We start from the raw sequence: 20,830 nt of genomic DNA, 5'->3' as shown, positions 1-20,830 counted from the left end.
GAGTGGAATGAAAACTCCTGTCTTTAGCCACAGCTGTCTCCCGGAATGAAAAAACGGCCATGTTTGGATTACAGGTGGTGGACGCAAAACATGTCAATATTTGTGAATGAAATATGAGTGTGGGAAAAAAACAAGGGAGCGCCTCCTCGTCGTCGTCGTCGTTATTCAAGGAAATCTCCGGCTCGCGAGTCGACAAAACATCATAAAATAAACATTACAAAGCGTGAGTTATGTCTGTTTTTTATCACCATGGCGCTAAAACCAAGACGTTAAGGGAGAAAACCGGCAACAATCTCAGCATTGACCGCTCAATGTGCAGCGTCTTAAATTATCCATGAACCCCGGCGGCGCAGACTGTGTGCCGTACTTTTATTACTATATAAAGGTGGTTGTGCTTCATGAGTCAGCACTACACGTGTCTTGCCCCGGGACACAACAATAGTCACCACCTTTACATCCACGGACGTAGGAAGCGTTCACTCCGTCGCTTTTGAAGACTTAACGCGGACAAAGAGAAGAGAACACGTCACACCTGTGCTAAAGTCTCTCCATTGGCTTCCTGTTGAGTTTAGAATCAAATTTAAAATCCTGCTCCTCACATTTAAAGCAGTTCTAAGTAACTCTTCCCCCTAGAGGCCATAAGCGCAACTGCAGGTGTAGTAGCAAGTTACGATTTTTTAACTTATTAATTGTCTTGGAGAGTAAATACGACGCTGACAGGAAAGGCGAAGGGAGAGAGGGATACTGTGCATCCGATTATACAATGGAAATATTTTTTTTCACTCAAACTTGGCTGTAAATACTGTTTAGAATGACATTAGCCCGCAGTTAGCTTCGCCCGTTAGCATGTTAGCTTCTTCTTCGTGATTCCATTAGTGTGTACTGGTTTGTTAATATTATTTTGTTCATATACATGGTGGCGATTTTCAAAGAGGATTGGGGATCTTGTTTTGTTTTTGAATAAGCTATTTCTAAGTGGGAAAAAAATCAGCAAAATTCAAATACCGCTTTGTTTTTTTTGGGGTTCAAAACTCAGAGAAGGAAGGTAAGGAAGGAATATATTATAAAATCCCTTTAAAAAAATCTTTCAGAAATATTGTTAAGTCCAAGCCTGGAAAGTTTGGAGTCTGTAGGAGCTACTGAAATGGAGATGTTGTTGCAAGAGTTGAATGATAACCTAATTGGGAGAACACAGGCCTAAAGCACATGCGCCTGAATCTTTCTCCAGTCTTTAGGAAATGACCATATTTGGATTACGCCGTCATCTCGGTCCCACTTGGAGTGGATACAATAAGTCAATAATATGTCAATAATTGTGAATGAATAGCGATCATTTCTGGGGTGACACCACATTTTACAATGTTGAATGTTTAGAGCGGGGGGTACGCAATTTTTGCTTGATCGCAAGGTAATTTTTCCGTTTAGATGCAGGCTGAGCCCCCCCAAAATTAAACAAATAGTAGCACTGTTCATAATATAAGGGGGTTTCTAACTCAGGCTTTCTCCGGACCGGTGGCAGTCAAGTTGCAAACATGGTTTTCTGGCCAGAGACACCAGAGGGAGATGAAAGACCCTCCAATCATCCCATAAACACTTGTGTTACCCCCACGGGGACTACGAAAAGGATTTATTAAGGTAAACACGTTACTTAGTACTGCTTTAAATCCATAAAGGGTTTAGCTCCGCTCTATCTCCAAGACGCTGTCATTCCATATCGGCCAACCAGAGCTCTCCGCTCTCAAAACTCAGGGCGACTAGTGATTCCTCGAGTCTCCAAAATTACTGTAGGAGGCAGAGCTTTTAGCTACCAAGCTCCGGTTTTATGGAATAAACTCCCAGCCCACGTTAAAGAAGCAGACACAGTCCCTATATTTAAGACTAGGCTCAAAACGTACCTCTTCGAATGAGCTTATGATCAGGTCAGTTTGGTAAAGCTCTGACCCACAGCCTGAAGTAAAGCTCTGACCCACAGCCTGAAGTAAAGCTCTGACCCACAGCCTGAAGTAAAGCTCTCACCCACAGCCTGAAGTAAAGCTCTGACCCACAGCCTGAAGTAAAGCTCTGACCCACAGCCTGAAGTAAAGCTCTGACCCACAGCCTGAAGTAAAGCTCTAACCCACAGCCTGAAGTAAAGCTCTGACCCACAGCCTGAAGTAAAGCTCTGACCCACAGCCTGAAGTAAAGCTCTGACCCACAGCCTGAAGTAAAGCTCTGACCCACAGCCTGAAGTAAAGCTCTGACCCACAGCCTGAAGTAAAGCTCTGACCCACAACCTGAAGTAAAGCTCTGACCCACAGCCTGAAGTAAAGCTCTGACCCACAGCCTGAAGTAAAGCTGCCTCAGGAGAAACACTGCTGTGGGAAGTACGGTCCACTGAGCGCTATCCTCTTCTTCTGACTGCAGACTTTCTCTTATACAATATTTAATTTATCTGTAGTCCGTTCATCACTATTCACATGGTGTCTCCTGATATTGGGCGATACAAAACCAATAAACTTAAACTTCCCACAAAAATCTCAAATTCCCCCCCCCTCCTCACAAATCCAGCACTCGGAGCCAGACATATTGTTTTTATTTTTGTCCATAATTCTGTGGGCTCATCACTAATCTGACTAAGCCTGATTAATCCCATTTGAGGAGAGGACGCGGCGGCGTTGACAGGAGTGGGCCGTCTGTTTAGCGGAGAGGATCTGTGTGACAAAGCCCGGCTGAGAGCTTTGTCGCCGCACAAAAGAGAAATCCAGCCCGCGCTGTCTTAATTAGGAGGGAGATGGATAGGATTTGTCCACCGAATGTGATATTAAAACGGCCGGCTCCGACTGGGAGGCGGTTATGTAATCATTTCAAGGATAAAGATGTGGGTAATGTGGAGGATCACTGCTTTGGCGGGTTTATTTACGGAGAAATGGGGTCGTGGAAGTTAAAGTGAAAGATGTAGAACAGGCCTGTGTTGTGAAGTTGTGAAGTTCAGTCTTCATCAATAACTGGAGTGGAGCTTCGTTTGGTCACGTTTCAGTAATTACTCATGTGTCTAGTTATAGAAGTAGAAATATGCTTTTAAAGTGCATATGACACAATGTTTGCTAAAGCATATAGTTAACAGGATTATATTCAAGATTTTACCCAGCTTTCTATAGTTTGGCCATCTTTGTGATGTTTATAGTTTCACTTCCTTATACATTCCTTTCAGTCATGTGACTTTTGTTGTTTTTGTGGCCATTTACTCAGGATGAAAATGAAAGACGGCTGATTGACAGTGGCATCTTAGGTACTTGTAATCATTGCTCAACAAGATGACAATAAAAACATGGCCCCAGAGACGCACGTTTATGTGAAGAAACCAGTGAGTCGGCGTTTAAGATGCTAGCATGCTACCGGTTAGCATTTCGCTGTATTTACAGTAGTATTTCCTCAGTGTTCATAGATGTGAGACCAATGGCCGCTGGCTGCTCTGCTTTATGCCCACGACACTGGGGGCCGCCATTGCTCCGCCATTGCTGTAGTACCTCCATATCGCCGCTAGGCCCCCATTGAAAAGCACTGGAGTTTAGACACGTTATAAACAACTTTAATGCCTGGTTTCAATTTTTTCAACACTAGACTAGGCTTGATCTTCCGCCTGAGATAACACTGGGTTAGTCACAATTTAAGAAACCAGGCTGGTTTTCGTAAGAAGAATTTTCGAAATCTCGTACTTAATGAGGGCCGGACTGTTAGCATTGGAGCAGCGCGAGCTACACATCACGCAAGGGCCGAGTCTACAGGGAAGATCCCGCCCTTATGCCCTTTTTAGGAACATGCGTCGTCAGAGCTGGGGAGGAGGAGTCTGTAAATCCGCCATGACTTCCCCCTCGACCGTGGTCATTATGGTAGACGGGGAGGAGTGAGCAGGAGACGTCCATTTATATACACAGTCTATGTGTGAGACACACATGTGTTTATTGTGTTGAAGCCATTGAATCAACCATCAGTGGTGGAGAGTTGCTAACCGGTAGCATGCTAACGTCTTGAAATCCTGCGACAGACATCTTCTTGAGCAATGATTACGAGTACGTAAAAATGCCACAGTCAATCAGTTTCATTGTCATCCTGAGTATATAGTATATATATATTTAGTCCACTGATTCTGTTGGCGATTCGGACAGAAGCCACTACTTTCTCCTCGCAGTGTGACGTGGTGTGCAGACTTTATTTTTTAATCAGAATTGATTTATTGTTACAAATGTTTATTTTATGAAACATTGACATTTAAATAAAATAAAATAAAAACTTACTAATCACTCTGGCGTTAGGCTAAAAGCAGAAAGTAGGTCAGAGCCCGGTGTCCGAAAACACCAGCAGAATGAGTGGCTACGTCTGCTAAAAGTTCGCTAAACTCCGGGAATAAAGTATTTCTGCGATAAAGACCAAACTCAGAGACAGTGGAATATTCATGGATAAATACGAGTCAGATGCATTATATTTAAAATGGTTTTAAAAGAATGAAGAAAACAATGGATTATTCGCCTTTTTGTCCGAGAGAGGAAGCTATCAGTCATTTAAGGTTAGCAGCTAACGTTAGCATCTTTTCACCGTAGCCGTTTATATTTAAGTCGTTTATTCATGAGAAATTGAAACAGCTGATTTCACTCAGTCATGTTGTTCAGTTCAACCGTTCTTCTCCGACTCTCGCAAAGCATTGTGGTCTATATTGACCCGTTTAGTGACCAGCTCACTACTTTTCAGAATGCATTGTGTGAAACTTTGAGTCCGCTACTTTTTTTCTCTCTGGACATTCGGACTCTCCTACAAAACTATATAGTGCAATATATGGGGAATAGTGCGGACGTTCAGTCACAGCCAGAGGCATTTTACACTGTCGTCATGCCGACCGTGTTATGTCAATGGGAAAAAGAGCCAAACTGCTCTGGAGCTTTACCTCCATCTATGTCTGTGTAGGCTCTCAGTCGTACAGGAGCTGTCCATCTTCAATAAAGGTTCTTGAGTCGTCTTCTGGACTCTGTAGTTGAAGCGTCGAAGGTTTTGTCTTTGTCAGTGACACTAAAGATCGATCGATGTCATTTCCTGTCAGTAGCTTAGAAACATTTCTTCATTGAATTGCTGCTTTACTGATTTTGTCCTTCTGAATATGTCGTAGTACCAAAAGCGTTCAAACCTGCCATATGCACTTCTAGAAGCAACTTTTTGCGTTGTTTTGAGTTTGTAGCTGCTGCACTTCTTAATCTTCTTCGACCAAATATGTATTATAAACCCTTTCTGGTTTGTTAATATTATTTTGTTCATATAGGCCTACATGGTGGCGATTTTCAAAGAGGATTTGGGATTTTGTTTTTGAATAAGCTATTTAAAAGGGGGGAAAAAAATCAGCAAAATTCAAATTCCGCCTTGTTTTTTTGGTTCAAAGCTTAGAGAAGGAAGGTAGGAAGGAATTATATATTATAAAATCCCTTTTGTAACATCTGTCTTTAGCCGCTGCTGTCTCCCAGAAAGGAAATGACCATATTTGGATTACGCCGACTTGGAGTGGATACAAAACATGTCAATAATTGTGAATGAATAAGCGTGGGCAGGGGCGGATCTAGAAAAAAAATCACGGGGTGGTAAGCAGGGTCAGGGATCATTTCTGGGGTGGCACCACATTTTACAATGTCGAATGTTTCTAGCGGGTGGTACGCAAGTTTTGCTTGATCGCAAGGTAATTTTTCCGTTTAGACGCAGGCTGAGCCCCCCCAAAATTAAACAAATAGTAGCACTGTTCATAATATAAGTAGGGGGTTTCTAACTCAGGTAAAGTTGAAACCTTTGTTATAGAAAAAAAAAATCATCATCTTTGGAGCCACAGAAGTTGCACCTGACTCCTTATTTAGCTCTAAAGTTGTTTTAATCCTTTCTCCTGTCAAAAAAGTAAGAACTGAGAGTGAGGCCTCTGTAACAGTGTTAATTTTGACAACATATTTAATTTTAGTCAAGATTTAGTCAAATTTTTTTTTTAAATTTAAGTCTAGTTTTAGTCGACTAAAATTGCATGTCAATTTAGTCGACTTATATTTATAATATTCATTATAATCATATTTAATCTTGGTCCTCGACTTCATGGAGCTGCTCCACATGAATAAAGCACAAACTTGTTCATTTGGCAGTGATTTTAAATAATATGGGTGCTTTTTCAGACGGTCAATAGAAGTTTGGATGATTTTAGTCTCTCCTTTTCATTTTTATTTAGTCTTATTTCAGTCGACTAAAACATCTGGACAGTTTAGTCATAGTTTTAGTCTCATGAGAAACTTTTAATTTAGTTTTAGTCCAATTTTAGTCACAAAAATATCACTTTGACTAAAATTAAGACTAAATATTTTAGACGACAAAATTAACACTGCTCTGTAAGCACCCAAGTAGCTTCCAGAGCAGATGTGAGACGTCACATGACAATGGGGTGGCAGGACCCCGTGCCACCCCTCTAGATCCGCCCCTGAGCGTGGGAAAATGACCGTTGCAGCGGCTCATTAGCGACAAAACATCACAACATAAGCATCGTAAAGGGTGAGTTTTGTCTTTTTTACACTCAACATTGACAACTTCGTGAAAAATCGATGTTTTCACCACGATAAAACCTGCTGAGCTTGAAACAGCCACAAACGCCCCACACTGGAAACGACCCTGTCCTGTTTTACCGGATATAACCACACATTTCACAATTACACTTCCATCTCACTGTGCAGTACAAATACACAATCACACAAATCACACGACAAACATGACATCCTACTGTTGCTACTAACAACAGTACCAGGAAGCAAACACACACAATGGACGTGTCAACTTTCCACACCACACGGAAACCCAACGAGCTCCCGGTTCAACATCTCCTGTATTATTTTGCGACTCGATAAAGATGAGCTTCCATGTCAACTCCTCCAACCAAACCGAGCCTAAAGCGGGACCAAAGCTCACAGAGGAGAGTCCTACCTGCTCCTGGTAGATGAAGAACAACATGATGAACAGGATCTCCAGGAAGAAGATGAGCAGCAGCATGATGAAGAACTGTGGACACAAAACATAATTACTGGTTACTACGGTAAATGGTTTCATGTGGATTCTCCCTGTAATGACTGAGATGTTAACCGAAAACGAGGACAAAACAATCTAGAATTCGCCATTTACCACCGTTACCATAGTTACTGTCATAGAATTTTCAGTGGCTCCACCTCCATTTTAAACTATAGGCTGTTTAGAATGTTGTGATGTCACGTAAATGCAACCGCAGGTACTAGAATGTGATGATGTCACCGCACCCAATGGGGGAGGAGACAGTTTTTCCTATAGATACAGATGGCATCTCTGGAATCACCCATATATGGTCATGTTTGAAAACAGTTAAGGGGGAAAACAATTTGGAGAAAAATCTAAACTTTCTCTAATTATTCAAAAACTACTAAATTATGCTGAAATATAGATATAGTTTCTACTAAAGATAAGATAAGATAAGATGGTACTTTATTGATCTCACAGATTGATCTCACGGAGAAATTGCATTCGATGAGAGAGCATCCGGCAGCAGCACCCATTCAGTGCGCACCTCTCTTTTTTTTCTTTGGTGAAAGATGGTTGTGTCGCGGCCGCCATCTTCACTGTTTTGGTCACAGGAGGAGCACTGGTTGATGGGAAATCCGTAGACGATGACCACGGCGGTGGAGCTCTTGCGCTTGGCCCTGATGTTCTTGGCCACACAGGTGTAGTTGGCCGTGTCGGACAGACCAACTACACCTGTGTGGCCAAGAACAACGTGGCCAAGCGCAAGAGCAAATAAAGATACAAAGACATGGGGAGGAGCAAAGTGGTTCAACAGCCCATATATACATAAATAACAGAGAATGCTAACATATTGCTACATGTTAGCATCGGGCTAATGCTAACGGTTAGCTAGCGCTAGCTACAACTGCCGTTTTTTCGCTTCTACAGAACAATCTGCTGTGAGGAAATATCCATATGGACCTGATTTACACTTGACTTTATTTGTATGTGAAAAATAAGTTGATATTCCACCAGAAAATGGCTAAAAAGAGTGAAAAATTGCATTCCCAAAAGATTCTATTTTCCCCCTCGGCGAAGCCACGCCCCCTTCTATGACGAGATGCGTCTGTATCTATGGCTGGAACGTGTAGGGGGAGGAAAATACTTACTTTTAACATTTTTAAACTCTGTATAGTCCCTCTAAAGGGGAAACAATTTGGAGAAAAATCTAAACTTTCTCTAATTAGTCAAAAACTACTTTAAAGGGACTATACAGTGTTTAAAAATGTTAAAAGTAAGAATTCTCATCCCCTACATATTCAAGCCTTGTCCTAATGTGTAGAATGAGCTCAACCCTATTCACCACAACTGCTTCAAAAAGTTGTTACTTCGGGTCAGAATTGCTTAATATAGAGTCTGCAGTTACGTGTAAGACCTGAGGTGGCAGTAGTGAGCATAAAATGACCAACTTGCATCTAGCCTATTCAACAAACGCTGTATTATGAATATAGTTTTCTACTAAATAAAGATACAAAGGTATGAAGAGGAGCAATGTGGTTCAACAGCCCATAAATACATAAATAATGGAATATGCTAACATGCTAAATCTACCGCTACCTAGCGCTAGCTACAACTGCTGTTTTTTTTCTCTCGCTTCTACTGAACAATCTGCTGTGCGTAAACATCAATTTAATCTCTTTATCCCCACCTGAACAGAGAACATTTTCTCCAGTTTGGCTTTACCCAAATCAAAAAGCGTCAAAATAGAGATGAAAAAGCCACAAAAACACAACAAAATAGTGTAAAACAGACAACAAAAAAAGAGATGAAAATGCACAATGTACAATAATCAGTTCTGTAGGCTCTCCAGTCAAGAAGCTTTTAGATTTGGGTAAAGCCAAACTGGGGAAAATGTCAGTATAGGTCAAGTTATCAAAGGAAAGGAAACAGAAAATGTAAAAATAAGAAGAGCCTCCACCAGAGCTGAGCCTAAAGTTCCATCGATTTACCGCTCATGACTTTTATCACAGATCTGTGGTCGAGCGTCTGCAAAAAAAACTCTTTCTTTCAAAACCAGAGTCTCCGTCCCGGGCCGGCACAATGGCCGCGGATCGCTTCGGAAAGGAGAATACGACTGTAAAGCAGACATTTGCCGGGGCCCGTGGAGCTCATATATTTCCCTGACAGTTGGGAGCACGAGGGGGGGAGAAGATGCCATTTCCGGGACTGGAGGAATCGGAAGGGTCATAATTCAGAGTGTCCCAAACCCAAAGGCCCCTCTCCTCCTCCTCCTCCTCCCCCTCCCTCTCTCTCCACGAGCCCGGCCCGGCGTGAGCTAAGACCCAACCATACATCTTCCTTTAGGCCAGTGGGGACCGACGTACTTCTGAGCTCCTTCTACAAACTCATCGATCAGCGAGTCCCGCCGCTTTCCCCACGTCTCCAAAGAGAAAGTGAACTCTTAAAAAGGTCCACGCACTGATGCTGCATCGTGGAAAACAGCCACAGAAGGTCCAAACAGCCTCACTGGACTCTGATAATCACGGCACTCCAATTGCCTCCACTGCAGATTGTTTCTTGTCTCTCTCAATTAAAGGGATATTTCAGGATTTTTGACATAGGGCCTCATTTCCTAGTTATCCAGAGTGTTGCTGATTTCTGGAGATATTTTTTTTTGTAATTCATGCAGTTCTTCTGTTTGAAGAGTTTCTTGTCGCTAGGCTAATGCAAGGCTAGCACATTTCTATGGTATCAGCTAGCCTGCATTAAAAACAGTGTGACCCGCTCCACAGAGCACCTGAGGCAAATCACTTATAACACCAGACTAACCATATAAATGTCTGTGTCCATAGAACGATTTTAACCATTTTGCATTTAAAATACTTTATATTTGAGCAGCATCAGCTTCGTGGTTGTATAAGCTACGTGGCGGTGGAGTGATCTGCTAGAAAATAGTCCCTCAAAATGCGATCATTCATGTGATGCAGGTCAGTTATATTCCAAACATGACTCTATGGACACAGACATTTATATGGTTAGTCTGGTGTTATAAGTGATTTGCCTCAGGTGCTCTGTGGAGCGGGTCACACTGTTTTTAATGCAGGCTAGCTGATACCATAGAAATGCACTAGCCTTGCACTAGCCTAGTGCCAAGAAACTCTTCAAATATAAGAACTGCATGAATTACAAAAATAATATCTGCAGAAATCAGCAACACTCTGGATAACTCGGAAATGAGGCCCTATGTCAAACATCCTGAAATATCCCTTTAAGGTGAGACACTGCAGGTGAATAGGGAAAAAAAAAATATGTAGAGATATCAATTTGAAGCTTTTACTGAACATCACAGATATAAATATGAGAAAAAAAATGTTTTGCATTTTTTCTGTCATTTTATGTTTTCACATAAAAATAAGACATTTTGAGCATTAAAATGGCCAAAATTGCCTATATTTTGGGCAACGAAATCAAAATAATGAATTGAGCCAGATTAAATGTTATGGTTTTATTTTATTGACATATTAGTAACTAAGATTTTTTCAGAGGGGATTGTGGATATTTTGTTTAGTTTTTCAATAAACTAATCATCAGTGAAAAAATCTGTAAAAACTCAAATTTCGCCTGTTTTTTTTGGTTTCAAAGCTGAATAAATCAGGCTAGGAGTTAGATATTAAAAAATCCCTCTGAAAAAACCTTCAAAATATTGTCTGGTCTCAGACTGTAAAGTTTGGAGTCTGTGGGAGCTTCTATAAGGGCTCAGGCTCTGCCCGAGTGCGGCTTCTCTCATTCAGAGAAAACCAGCCCTGAAGTTTTGTAGCGAGTGCGCATGCTCGGCCCATTCTTCGGCTTTTCCGCTCCAGCGTCTCGTAGGAGGAAAAACACCATATTTGGGTGAAAGCGTCATCACGGGGCCCCTTAGCAGGACACGTGGATGTAAAATCTGTCAATATTTATGAATGAAAACCCGCGGGAAAGACGGACTTTCTACGCGGCGCAGCAGCTACTTCCGGGTCGCCCCCACCTCGCAGACAAAACATCATAAAATAAACATCATCATTTTTATATCTGACATGAAAACTAAGATGTAAAGGGAGGAAAATAGATAAAAATCTCCACTTCGACCACTGCGTGAAAAATCAATACTTTCACCTGCCGTGTCTCGCCTTAAGTGAGAAAACTAGGAAAAACATCTCCACTTGGACCACCGTGATACATAAAAAGTATTTCCAAACTTTTGTCCGGTACTGTATGTTAGATTTTGTCATAATGTGCATGTGCAGCCGACTCCTCAGTGCGTCTCCTTTATGACATAAATAAACAAGCTTAAGGCGAGACATGGCAGATGAAAGTATTGATTTTTCCCGGCTTTTCTTCATTCTCAACACTTTTTTCCTATTTACACCGTTTCTTTTCAGGGCTCTACATGAAGGACAAGAGAAGGCGGCTTCAAGGCTCACTATTGCCTCAATATCCTGAAAGTGAGACACAGCAAAGCCACGAGGAAGAGAGAGCGAGTCTTAGTTTAGTTTATTTAAGCAATTTTACATTCATTTTGTCTTTCAAAATTCATATGCAGATGCTCAAAATGGAGGAGGCTGAAGCAACAAAGCTTATCCTCTCCTGACTGAGATGAGGAAAAGGAAATGCAGTAGATCAGTGGCAAATTAGCTTTTTCATATCAGACAAATTGTGTCAAATGATCCCAAAAGGGGAAAAATTCCAGACGCATGAAACATTTTTAACTTAAAGGGGCTACACAGAGTTTAAAAATGTTGAAACTAAGTATTTTCCTCCCCCTACATGTTCCAGCCATGTCCTAATGTTTAGACTGAGCCCAGACCTGTTCACCACAAATGCCTCTAAAAACCAGCACTGTTTGGTCCACTTTAAACGGATCAGGGTTCGTTTTGAACGCTGATCCGGATTTTTTATTCAGGTGTGAAAACAACAAACGAATCCTGTTGCGGATCAAAGAACCGAGACCCACTTTTTCAGGTGGTCTCGGTCCGGTTTCCAAACGGACTCTGGTCCAGTTTGCTCCAGGTGTGAATATAAACCACTGTTGATCCGAAACAACTGCGGGAACATGCGTCTTTTTGGGCTTAACAAGCCACCGTAGCAAGGCCCTTCGCTGCTGCTAATATGCTAACGCTAACACTGGATGGATGCTACAAACAATGAGCCGTGGACAGACCTGGAGCCTCCTGGATATTTGGGCAGATGCACAAACACAACTGTGAGAAAAGACACACAAAAATGCGTTCGTGTTTAGCGAGAAAATGAAGGAGAGGCTTCGAGCGTCTCCTGAACAGCTGTGGAAAAAACTTCGCCCAAACTTAAATTAAAGTACAGACGCATTAAAGAGGAAGATCAAGACCAACAGTTTGTCCTGTGAACATAATGGAAACAAACAGCTCAGCAGACGACCCTTCATCCGCACAAAACACCTCCAGCTACTCCAGTGAAGCTGAGGTTAAAGGTCAGTGGTTTAGCCTCTCACGTTTCTTTTATTATCATAGTAAGCGTCAAATTTTCATTTTTACTTCATTTGTTGTGGTCCTTGCCGTCCAATGGGAGCCTCGATCATCACACACGTGTTTACAAAATAAAGTTCTCTTGCAAAAAGTACAGTCTGAACACAAACTGCACCAAACGAAAAAAAAAAAGTCAGCTTCTGATCCGGAACAAGCAAGCGGAGCAAAGGACTTTTCTGGTCTGAATACACCCTCAAAAAGTTGTTACTCCGAACTGTCGTCATGCACAAGTTTAACATAGAGACTTCCGTTACGCCTAAGACCTGAGGTGGCAGCAGCAAGTATTAAATGACCGACTCGCATCTAGTCCCTTTAAGATGGTCCTACAACACAAAATTGACCATAGAACATTTTATATGAAGAGTTCATATGTTCCTTTCCTCTCAGATCAGTGCAGAGCTCATGAGCAGAACCACAGAGCTGCTACAAACACATTTTTCCTGCGTTGGACGAACACTCGTCAAAGCACTTGCAGAACATTAAATCGAACGGAGGCTCAACCGTTAGATTGTTGGATCAATAGAAACTAAATCCTAACAGAAGATCACAGCTCTCTAACTTTACTCCCACTCAGCACAACCCCATGTTCAAAGTAAACAATAATCCTTTTCACTTCACATTATGGAATGAGGCAGTTTATGAGCAGTTACAAACCGGCCCCGCAACCATTAAAAATGATGAAATGATGGCTTTAATTCTGCACAAAAAAGGTGCTTGAAACTTGACTGAAACTAGCAACAAGATGCAAATCTGTTGTTATGGGAATGGCCAAGGTCATTTTTGTTCATGTGACAGGCACATCCACAGCCTGATATCCCTGAGCTTTAGTCCTGCATCAAAACACCTTTGTATCTGCAAACCTTAACCATTAGGAGGGCAGAGGCTCGAGTGTTTGAACAGTTTTCAAGCGCCAGAGGAACAGTTACTGAGAAAAAAGAAAAATCACAAAAATGCCCAAAACAAGTAAACCTATTATTTATAGTTCGACAGTGAATTCTAAAGTAAAAGAGGGAGATATGAGGCCTCGCTCCTCTCATTTGGGCAACAAGAAACAATGTATGGGAAAAATGTGCAAATCAAACTTGAAAACTTGAGCAGGAGATTTCTGACATAAACATGAGGGAAAATATATAATTTAATTGAATGATTTCACATCAGAATCAGGCATAGGCTGTGTGTAGAGATGGAAAAATGCCTATATTTTCTGTGAACCAGTCATGATAGAGCCTTGTGAAGAGAAAGAAACGTTGAATATGCAAACTGACTATTGGCCTGACCAATCAGAGCGGTGACAAGCCCCCCTGCCCTTTCCCCCCAAACCGCTCCAGACCCCATGGTTGAAGTGGTCCGGGACTGGAGCGGTTTGGACCCCCCTTTGGGAGCGGAGTAGTTCACTTTTGGCTGTAGAAACACCTTCAAACCGCTCTGGTCCGTTCTGCTCTAGTCCTGTCGAAATGGGGCTAATGAGTGATTAATTTAAAATCTTTACTTTAATCATTCCTAAATGAATGGGACTGGTGTGTCTTATCCAGGGTTGCCAGGTCTGGGCAACTGAACCCACCCAATAACACATGGAATTTTCAGTGTTTTTTTTTTCCTCTAGTTTTTCCCTCTCTTACACTGCAAAAAGTAATTAACTAGATCAGTATAAACATCTCAATTTGAGCACAATAATCCACATTTTAGTTGTTTTGACTAGTTAAGAAGTTGTTGGGCATTTGTCCTAGATTATTTCACTTGTTCTGAGATGTTTCTGACTCGTTTCGATACATTTCGTCCTTATTTCAGGTCATTTTCTTTGCCAATGGGGTAAGAAAATTGGTCTTATCTCATTGGCAACTTTACTTTCTTATTTCAAGCGAGATCTACCTTAGAACTGGTCTGAAATGTCCTCAAACAAGCAAAGCAAACTTGGTCCGATCAGGAAAAGTGTCTAAATGAGTAAAAACCGCTCAAAACAAGAAACATTTCCTCAATTCAAGTCATTTAAGCCAATGCTTGATATTTACTTTTTGTAGAGCCTTGGATGTGAGATTTTGTCTTTGGAAATAGTGATTTCGATCAAAAAATAAGATATAAACAGCCCAGTTTACATTGAAAACAGCATGGTAAACAATTCCCTGGTCTAATCCCCTCTACCTACTTCTCCCTCCCCCCTCCAGCTCCGAGCAGATGGGGCGCAGAGGTAACGTAAACTCACTCACAAAGAGACATATCGTGGAAACAAGAGACGTGCGCTCCATAAAGCCACTCTCTGGATCACAAGCTGCAAAACGCCGCTCGCTTTATGAGAAATCTGCCCCATTTTTACATCAAAAACCTGCTGTAAATATGTTACAATCAATCTCAATACAAAGACATGAGCAAACTGTGACGATGAGAGCCTGGCATTTTTAAACGCGCAATCACATGATCATTTCGTGACCCGACCCGTTGTGCAGGCTGTGAAATTAATTTACAAGCTCCGGCCATTTCCCATCAGTGAGTCTCTAATGGCGATGATGAAGGCACAGACTGACACATGGGTGATTGGATGTCGGTGGGTGTCTGATGGACAAATGTTTATAAATAAGGGTGAATGGTAAATGGGTGCCCCAGGCCTCCAGGCTCCCTCCCCCTTAAAGGAACAGGCCACAGTTTTTCCACACTGACATATGTTCTTACCTGAGCTTAGACGAGTTGATGGTGGTCGCTTCCAACTTCACCCCCGTTTAGAGCTATTGGAATATGATGGGAGAGGCTAAATGCTAACAACATCTTTGGTCTTTTTGCGTGACTGAGGGCACACATAAAGACCAGACAGGTACGCATCAACTCGTCTAAGCTCAGGTGAGAACATATCTCAGTATGGAAAAACTGTGGCCTGTTCCTATACTCCTGGAACTGCCACCTTAACTTGGTGGAGGTGTTTGAGCCCGAATGATCCTGGGAGCTCTGTTATGTCAATGTCAATTTTATTTATAAAGCACATTTAAAAACAACCATAGTCGACCAAAGTGCTGTACAAGAACAGTAACAATATGTACAATAAACTCAATAAAAGTTAAACACAGGTCATATATATAAAGGCACAAACTGTGTCTGGTCCACATGGAACCGAAGCCCAAAGCAAAAAGAGGAGTTTTTAATTTGGTTTTAAACTCCTCTACAGACTGAGCCGAGCGCACATGTAGAGGAAGGCTGTTCCAAAGGGACACTGAGAAGGCTCGGTCACCTCTGGACACACGCTTGGATTTAGGAACAGACAAAAGGAGCTGGTCAGCAGACCTCAGAGCTCTGGAAGGACAGTAGAGCTGCAGCAGTTCTGACAGATACTTAGGTGCCAGTGAATTTAGGCATTTAAAAACAATCAGCAGAATTTTAAACTTGATTCTGTTGTCGGGGGCTTCGTGCCCCTGGTAGGGTCTCCCATGGCAAACAGGTCCTCGGTGACGGGTCAGACAAACAGCGGTTCAGAAGCCCCTTATGAGAGACCAACAGGCCCGGTTAGAACCGCGAGGCCGTCCTTCCGTGGACCCACCACCTGCAGGAGGCGCCATAGGGGCCGGTGCTGTGTGATTTGGGCAGCTCCAATGGCTGCCCCCACGACCCGGCAACGGAAAAGTGGAAGAATTGGATGGATGGACTGTTCCTACACTCACCGAGGTGCCAGGGATTGAGAGGTGGAAGGTACGCTAGGACTTAAACAAAGCTAGGGCTGGGCACAAAGTGGGCATAAACTCAACTATCCACTTATCCTCCATTGGGATGGTCAAAGCCCATTCAACCAAACCAAGCCCCATCAACAAAGCTGAAAAACCTGAAGAGAAAGGGCTTCTGGACCATTTTCTTTCACAAAAAATACATTTTGTAACTTAAAGGGGAGCCTGGAGGCCTGGGGCAGAAACAGGGTGTTTGGGGGGGACTGAACCTTTTTCTATCCTGTTTTTATCTGGCTCGTCCATCGCATGCCAGATGGAAGAATCCATAATGTGGGAAAGGATGGAGAGAGATCCCTGGCGACAAGCACTAAGCAATGTACTTTGTTACTCTGCACTCGTCTTGTACAACCACAGCAGGAAATGTACCCGTCCCGCTGTGAACCGAGGAACAGCTCCACGATCTCCCACCGCTGACGGACGCCCATGGTCCCAGGACAGGATCCCTTAAAGGCAGGATTAAACTGAGACTGAAACTGATATAAATTGGAGTAAATTATGTCCATGCTGTGTCTGAACCAGAAAAGCACCAAACTTAAATGAATCACAAAGGCGTAATACAATCAAGTGTAAAAATGCTACATAAACGCCCCCGCTCTCAACGACTCACGCTCACTTCTCAGCCATTAGCCCACTATTAATCCACGCTCTAGTGCATTTAGACGTGTAGTGCCCCTCTCTCCAGAAGTCTCTTTCAGAAGAGCACTTCGATTAGGCTCTTATGAATACTTAATATAGGGTGTAATTACTCACTTACAGAGCACAAACCAGAGACTCAAAGTGGAGCAGCACAGATTCGAACGCACTCTTCGTCTGATGGAGAAGGCAGTGCCAAAGGAGCTGCAAATACAGCTCATACATATATATATATATTCAAGGGCTGGAGTGACTGCCGAGGAATGAAGAAATAATACAGGTCAGAAATGTCAAATCGTCCTCAGCACCACTGCATCACGGGGTTCCCCAAGGTTCAGTTTTAGGTCCACTCTTCTTTTTAAATCACCTTCTTCCTCTCAGCAATGTTTTTCGTCACTTTGGCATTCACTTTCATTGTGGAAAAAAAGGCATATTAAGGCGAGACACGGCCGGTGAAAGTATTGATTTTTCACGCAGTGGTCGAAGTGGAGATTTGTATCTATTTTCCTCCCTTAGTTTTCATGTCAGATATAAAAATGACAAAACTCACCCGCATGATGTTTATTTTATGATGTTTTGTCGGCGAGGTGGGGGCGACCCGGAAGTAGTTGACAGATTTTACATCCACGTGTCCTGCTAAGGGGCCCCGTGATGACGCTTTCACCCAAATATGGTATTTTTCCTCCTATGAGACGCTGGTGCGGAAGAGTCAAAGAACGGGCCGCGCCATATTTGGGTGAAAGCGTCATCACGGGGCCCCTTAGCAGGACACGTGGATGTAAAATCTGTCAATATTTATGAATGAAAACCCGCGGGAAAGACGCCGTTTCTACGCGGCGCAGCAGCTACTTCCGGGTCGCCCCCACCTCGCAGACAAAACATCATAAAATAAACATCATGCGGGTGAGTTTCGTCATTTTTATATCTGACATGAAAAACTAAGATGTAAAGGGAGGAAAATAGATGCAAATCTCCACTTCGACCACTGCGTGAAAAATCAATACTTTCACCTGCCGTGTCTCGCCTTAATGGCAAAAAAAGTGAAACGCTTGTAACCAGGAAGGGGAGTTGCGCGTCTTCAAATGTTCCGAGTGCTAAAGCCCAAAAAATGATGCATTTCGGACAAAATTTAAAGGGTAGCACATCAGTAGTTCATATATCCAGACAGAAATACTCTGAGGAAGGCTTGTGCCAAAACACGTTAGCGTTTACTTTCTGACTGGATATATGAACTACATTGACGTTTACATTTTTTCTAAAAGTGAAATGCTGTTGATTGGCTCTAAATCCACATTATCCAAATCCCCATCTTTCCGTATTTCTTTTGATGGCTGACAAGTTCCCCACCCGTTCAACCTTCTTCCACCTCCAGAACATTTCGTGTTCCAACACATTCCAACACATTCCAACCTGGATTACTGCAACACTCGCTTCTCTGGCCTGCCCCCAAAACTCATCCAATGACTTCAAAACGTTCCGTAACGCAGCAGCAAGATTAATCACCCGAACAAAATCTCTAGAACACGTCACCCCGGCCCTCCATCCAACTCCCCAGGCTCCCCCTAGACCAGAGAATACAGCACAAACTCCTCCTGCTCACAGTCCACGACCTACTTCACCCATACACTCTGCCCTGCCCCCTCCGCTGGACTCCTCTCCATCCCCCCAGTGCTCATTAAAAACCCTTTTCCACCAAGCTGGTGCTGGTGCTGGTTCTGGGCCAGTTCCCGTTTCAGAACCGGTTCTTCCGTTTTCCACTGAAAAAAACGCTGGCTCTTGGTTCCAAAATCTGGTGCCGGTTGGGAACCAGTTAAAAGCTGGACCAAGAAACGAGCACCAGTGATGTCAGCGGCTGGGGGCGTGGCTCTCTCTTCCAACACACAACCAATATTGGTAAGTTTATGCTTATAACTTCCTGGAGAAGCCAAAACAATCTCTGTGGAGGAAACTAGAAGAAGAACAAGATCTTTATTTATATAGCACCTTTCACAGACATGGTCACAAAGCGCTTTACATGAGACAGTTGTACATTCACTCCATACTCGGTGGTGGAAAGCTACGTTTGTAGCTTCAGTTTCCCCTGGGGGATACTGTCAGAAACGCTTTCGCGACTACACACGTCTGCGCCAACGGACCCTCTGACACCACCATACATTCACACACATCGTTCATCCTGGCCTATTGCTTTGCTTTATGCTCTTTAGCTAAAACAAGAGGGAACAGTTAGAAAGAAGAAATCAAAATGTTGACGGCTGCTGTGACAGGAACATAAACTTATTTTTCTGTATTCTATAACCAGAAGTTGCTGTAGTAAGATGCTACTATCCATGTTTTATGGTAACTTCCCAAAGCGTTGCTATGACAATAGGCACAGCTCTCATTTTGGTGGAAAACCAAGTCGGTATGGAACCAACCCGGCACCAGAACCAGCCCAGAACCAGCACCTTGGTGGAAAAGCCCTATAGGTGTGTTTTTTTTTTTCAATCAGAAACACCAGTATTAAGTACTAAAAGATTAAATATAAAGAGTTGCCCAAAAGCTGGTTCTTTAGCCACAATTGTAAGTTTTGTCCCTGCTGTCAACAGAAGTTCTGCTCCTCCAAAACTGCTGGAACTTTCCCGCTCACGCCGTATCAAAAAGCTCCCTCTGCCAAGTCCACGCTCCTCAACCTGCATGGTCTCAGCGTATGCTAATGCGGTTCACAGCCCATCCTCAAAGGGAGTGACAGAGAGGACAGGGAGCAGAGCCGGGATGTCTTTTTAACCGCGTCCTGAACGTGCCCTGAATGCACCGCGGTGTCTGCCTGTCAGCGAGGACCAGAGGGGGGCTGACACAGCGGCGACAGCGGGGCGGAAGTTCTGTCCTGGTCAGGGGAGACACGTCTAAAGCAGTGGTTTCAGAGGTTTTTTTTTAACTAGCACATGAGCCATTCGAGGGTGGGCTTGGTAGTGAGGAGGTGGTTACTTTAACCTCTGTAAACAACTTAATTTACCAGCCTGGATTAACCTCTTACCACCCGCCTAAACCAAATGCCTTCTGTCCTCTTTGGCTCTTATATAGGCCTGTGTAACACCTCATTTGAAAGCTAAGACCCACAAAAATGATCTTTTTCCTCGGGTTGTCATTTTTGTCACATTTTTGTTGAATTTTTGTCACATTTTTGTTGAATTTATGTCATTTTTTGTTGAATTTTTGTCACATTTTGTTGAATTTTTGTCACATTTTTGTTGATTTTTTGTCACATTTTTGTTGAATTTTTGTCATTTTTTGTTGAATTTTTGTCACTTTTTGTTGATTTTTTGTCACATTTTTGTTGATTTTTTGTCACATTTTTGTTGAATTTTTGTCATATTTTTGTTGATTTTTTGTCACTTTTTGTTGAATTTTTGTCACTCTTTTGTTGAATTTTTGTCACTTTTTGTTGATTTTTTGTCACATTTTTGTTGATTTTTTGTCACTTTTTGGTGATTTTTTGTCACATTTTTTGTTGAATTTTTGTCACTTTTTGTTGATTTTTTGTCACATTTTTGTTAATTTTTTGTCACTTTTTGGTGATTTTTTGTCACATTTTGTTGAATTTTTGTCACATTTTTGTTGCGTTTACATCCTTATTTTCTTCTCATTTTTTGTGGCTGTTTTGGTGCTTTTTCCCCAAAAATCTTTTTGATTAGGGTAAAGCCAAACTGGAGAAAATGGGATCCATTCAGGTGGGAGCTAAGACGTTAACACACAAACATGGAATTAATTTGACGTGAGAAATCCTTGATCAACCAGTGGAAACAACACGAGCTGAACAGGAAGTCAGACGGCAGGTCAGGGAGAGAATCCGCTGAATTTCTGAATAAAATCTTCAACAAACGAAAGTCAACATGGCAAATGTAAACAACACGACAAAACAGAGGAGCCACAGAGGAGCTGTCAAAGGATCATGGGGGATATTTGTGGCAGGAT

General features: G+C 42.5%; 1 protein-coding gene and 1 long non-coding RNA gene across 2 annotated transcripts in view; one reads left to right on the top strand and one right to left on the bottom strand.

The window, feature by feature from the left end:
- LOC306961871 overlaps positions 1-20,830 on the top strand; it is a 497,669-nt gene that overhangs the window by 89,207 nt on the left and 387,632 nt on the right. The window lies entirely within an intron of this gene.
- The window catches only part of tspan4a (tetraspanin 4a), a 544,510-nt gene that overhangs the window by 180,601 nt on the left and 343,079 nt on the right, over positions 1-20,830 (bottom strand). The window contains exon 3 of the mRNA XM_079554801.1: positions 6,967-7,041. Coding sequence (XP_079410927.1) covers positions 6,967-7,041 — 75 coding nt within the window. The remainder of the gene's footprint in view (positions 1-6,966; positions 7,042-20,830) is intronic.

The sequence above is a fragment of the Gobius niger genome (genome assembly GCF_951799975.1).
Source record: "Gobius niger genome assembly, chromosome: 4".
Lineage (NCBI taxonomy): Eukaryota > Metazoa > Chordata > Actinopteri > Gobiiformes > Gobiidae > Gobius > Gobius niger.
This window is presented reverse-complemented; position numbering and strand designations above follow the sequence as displayed.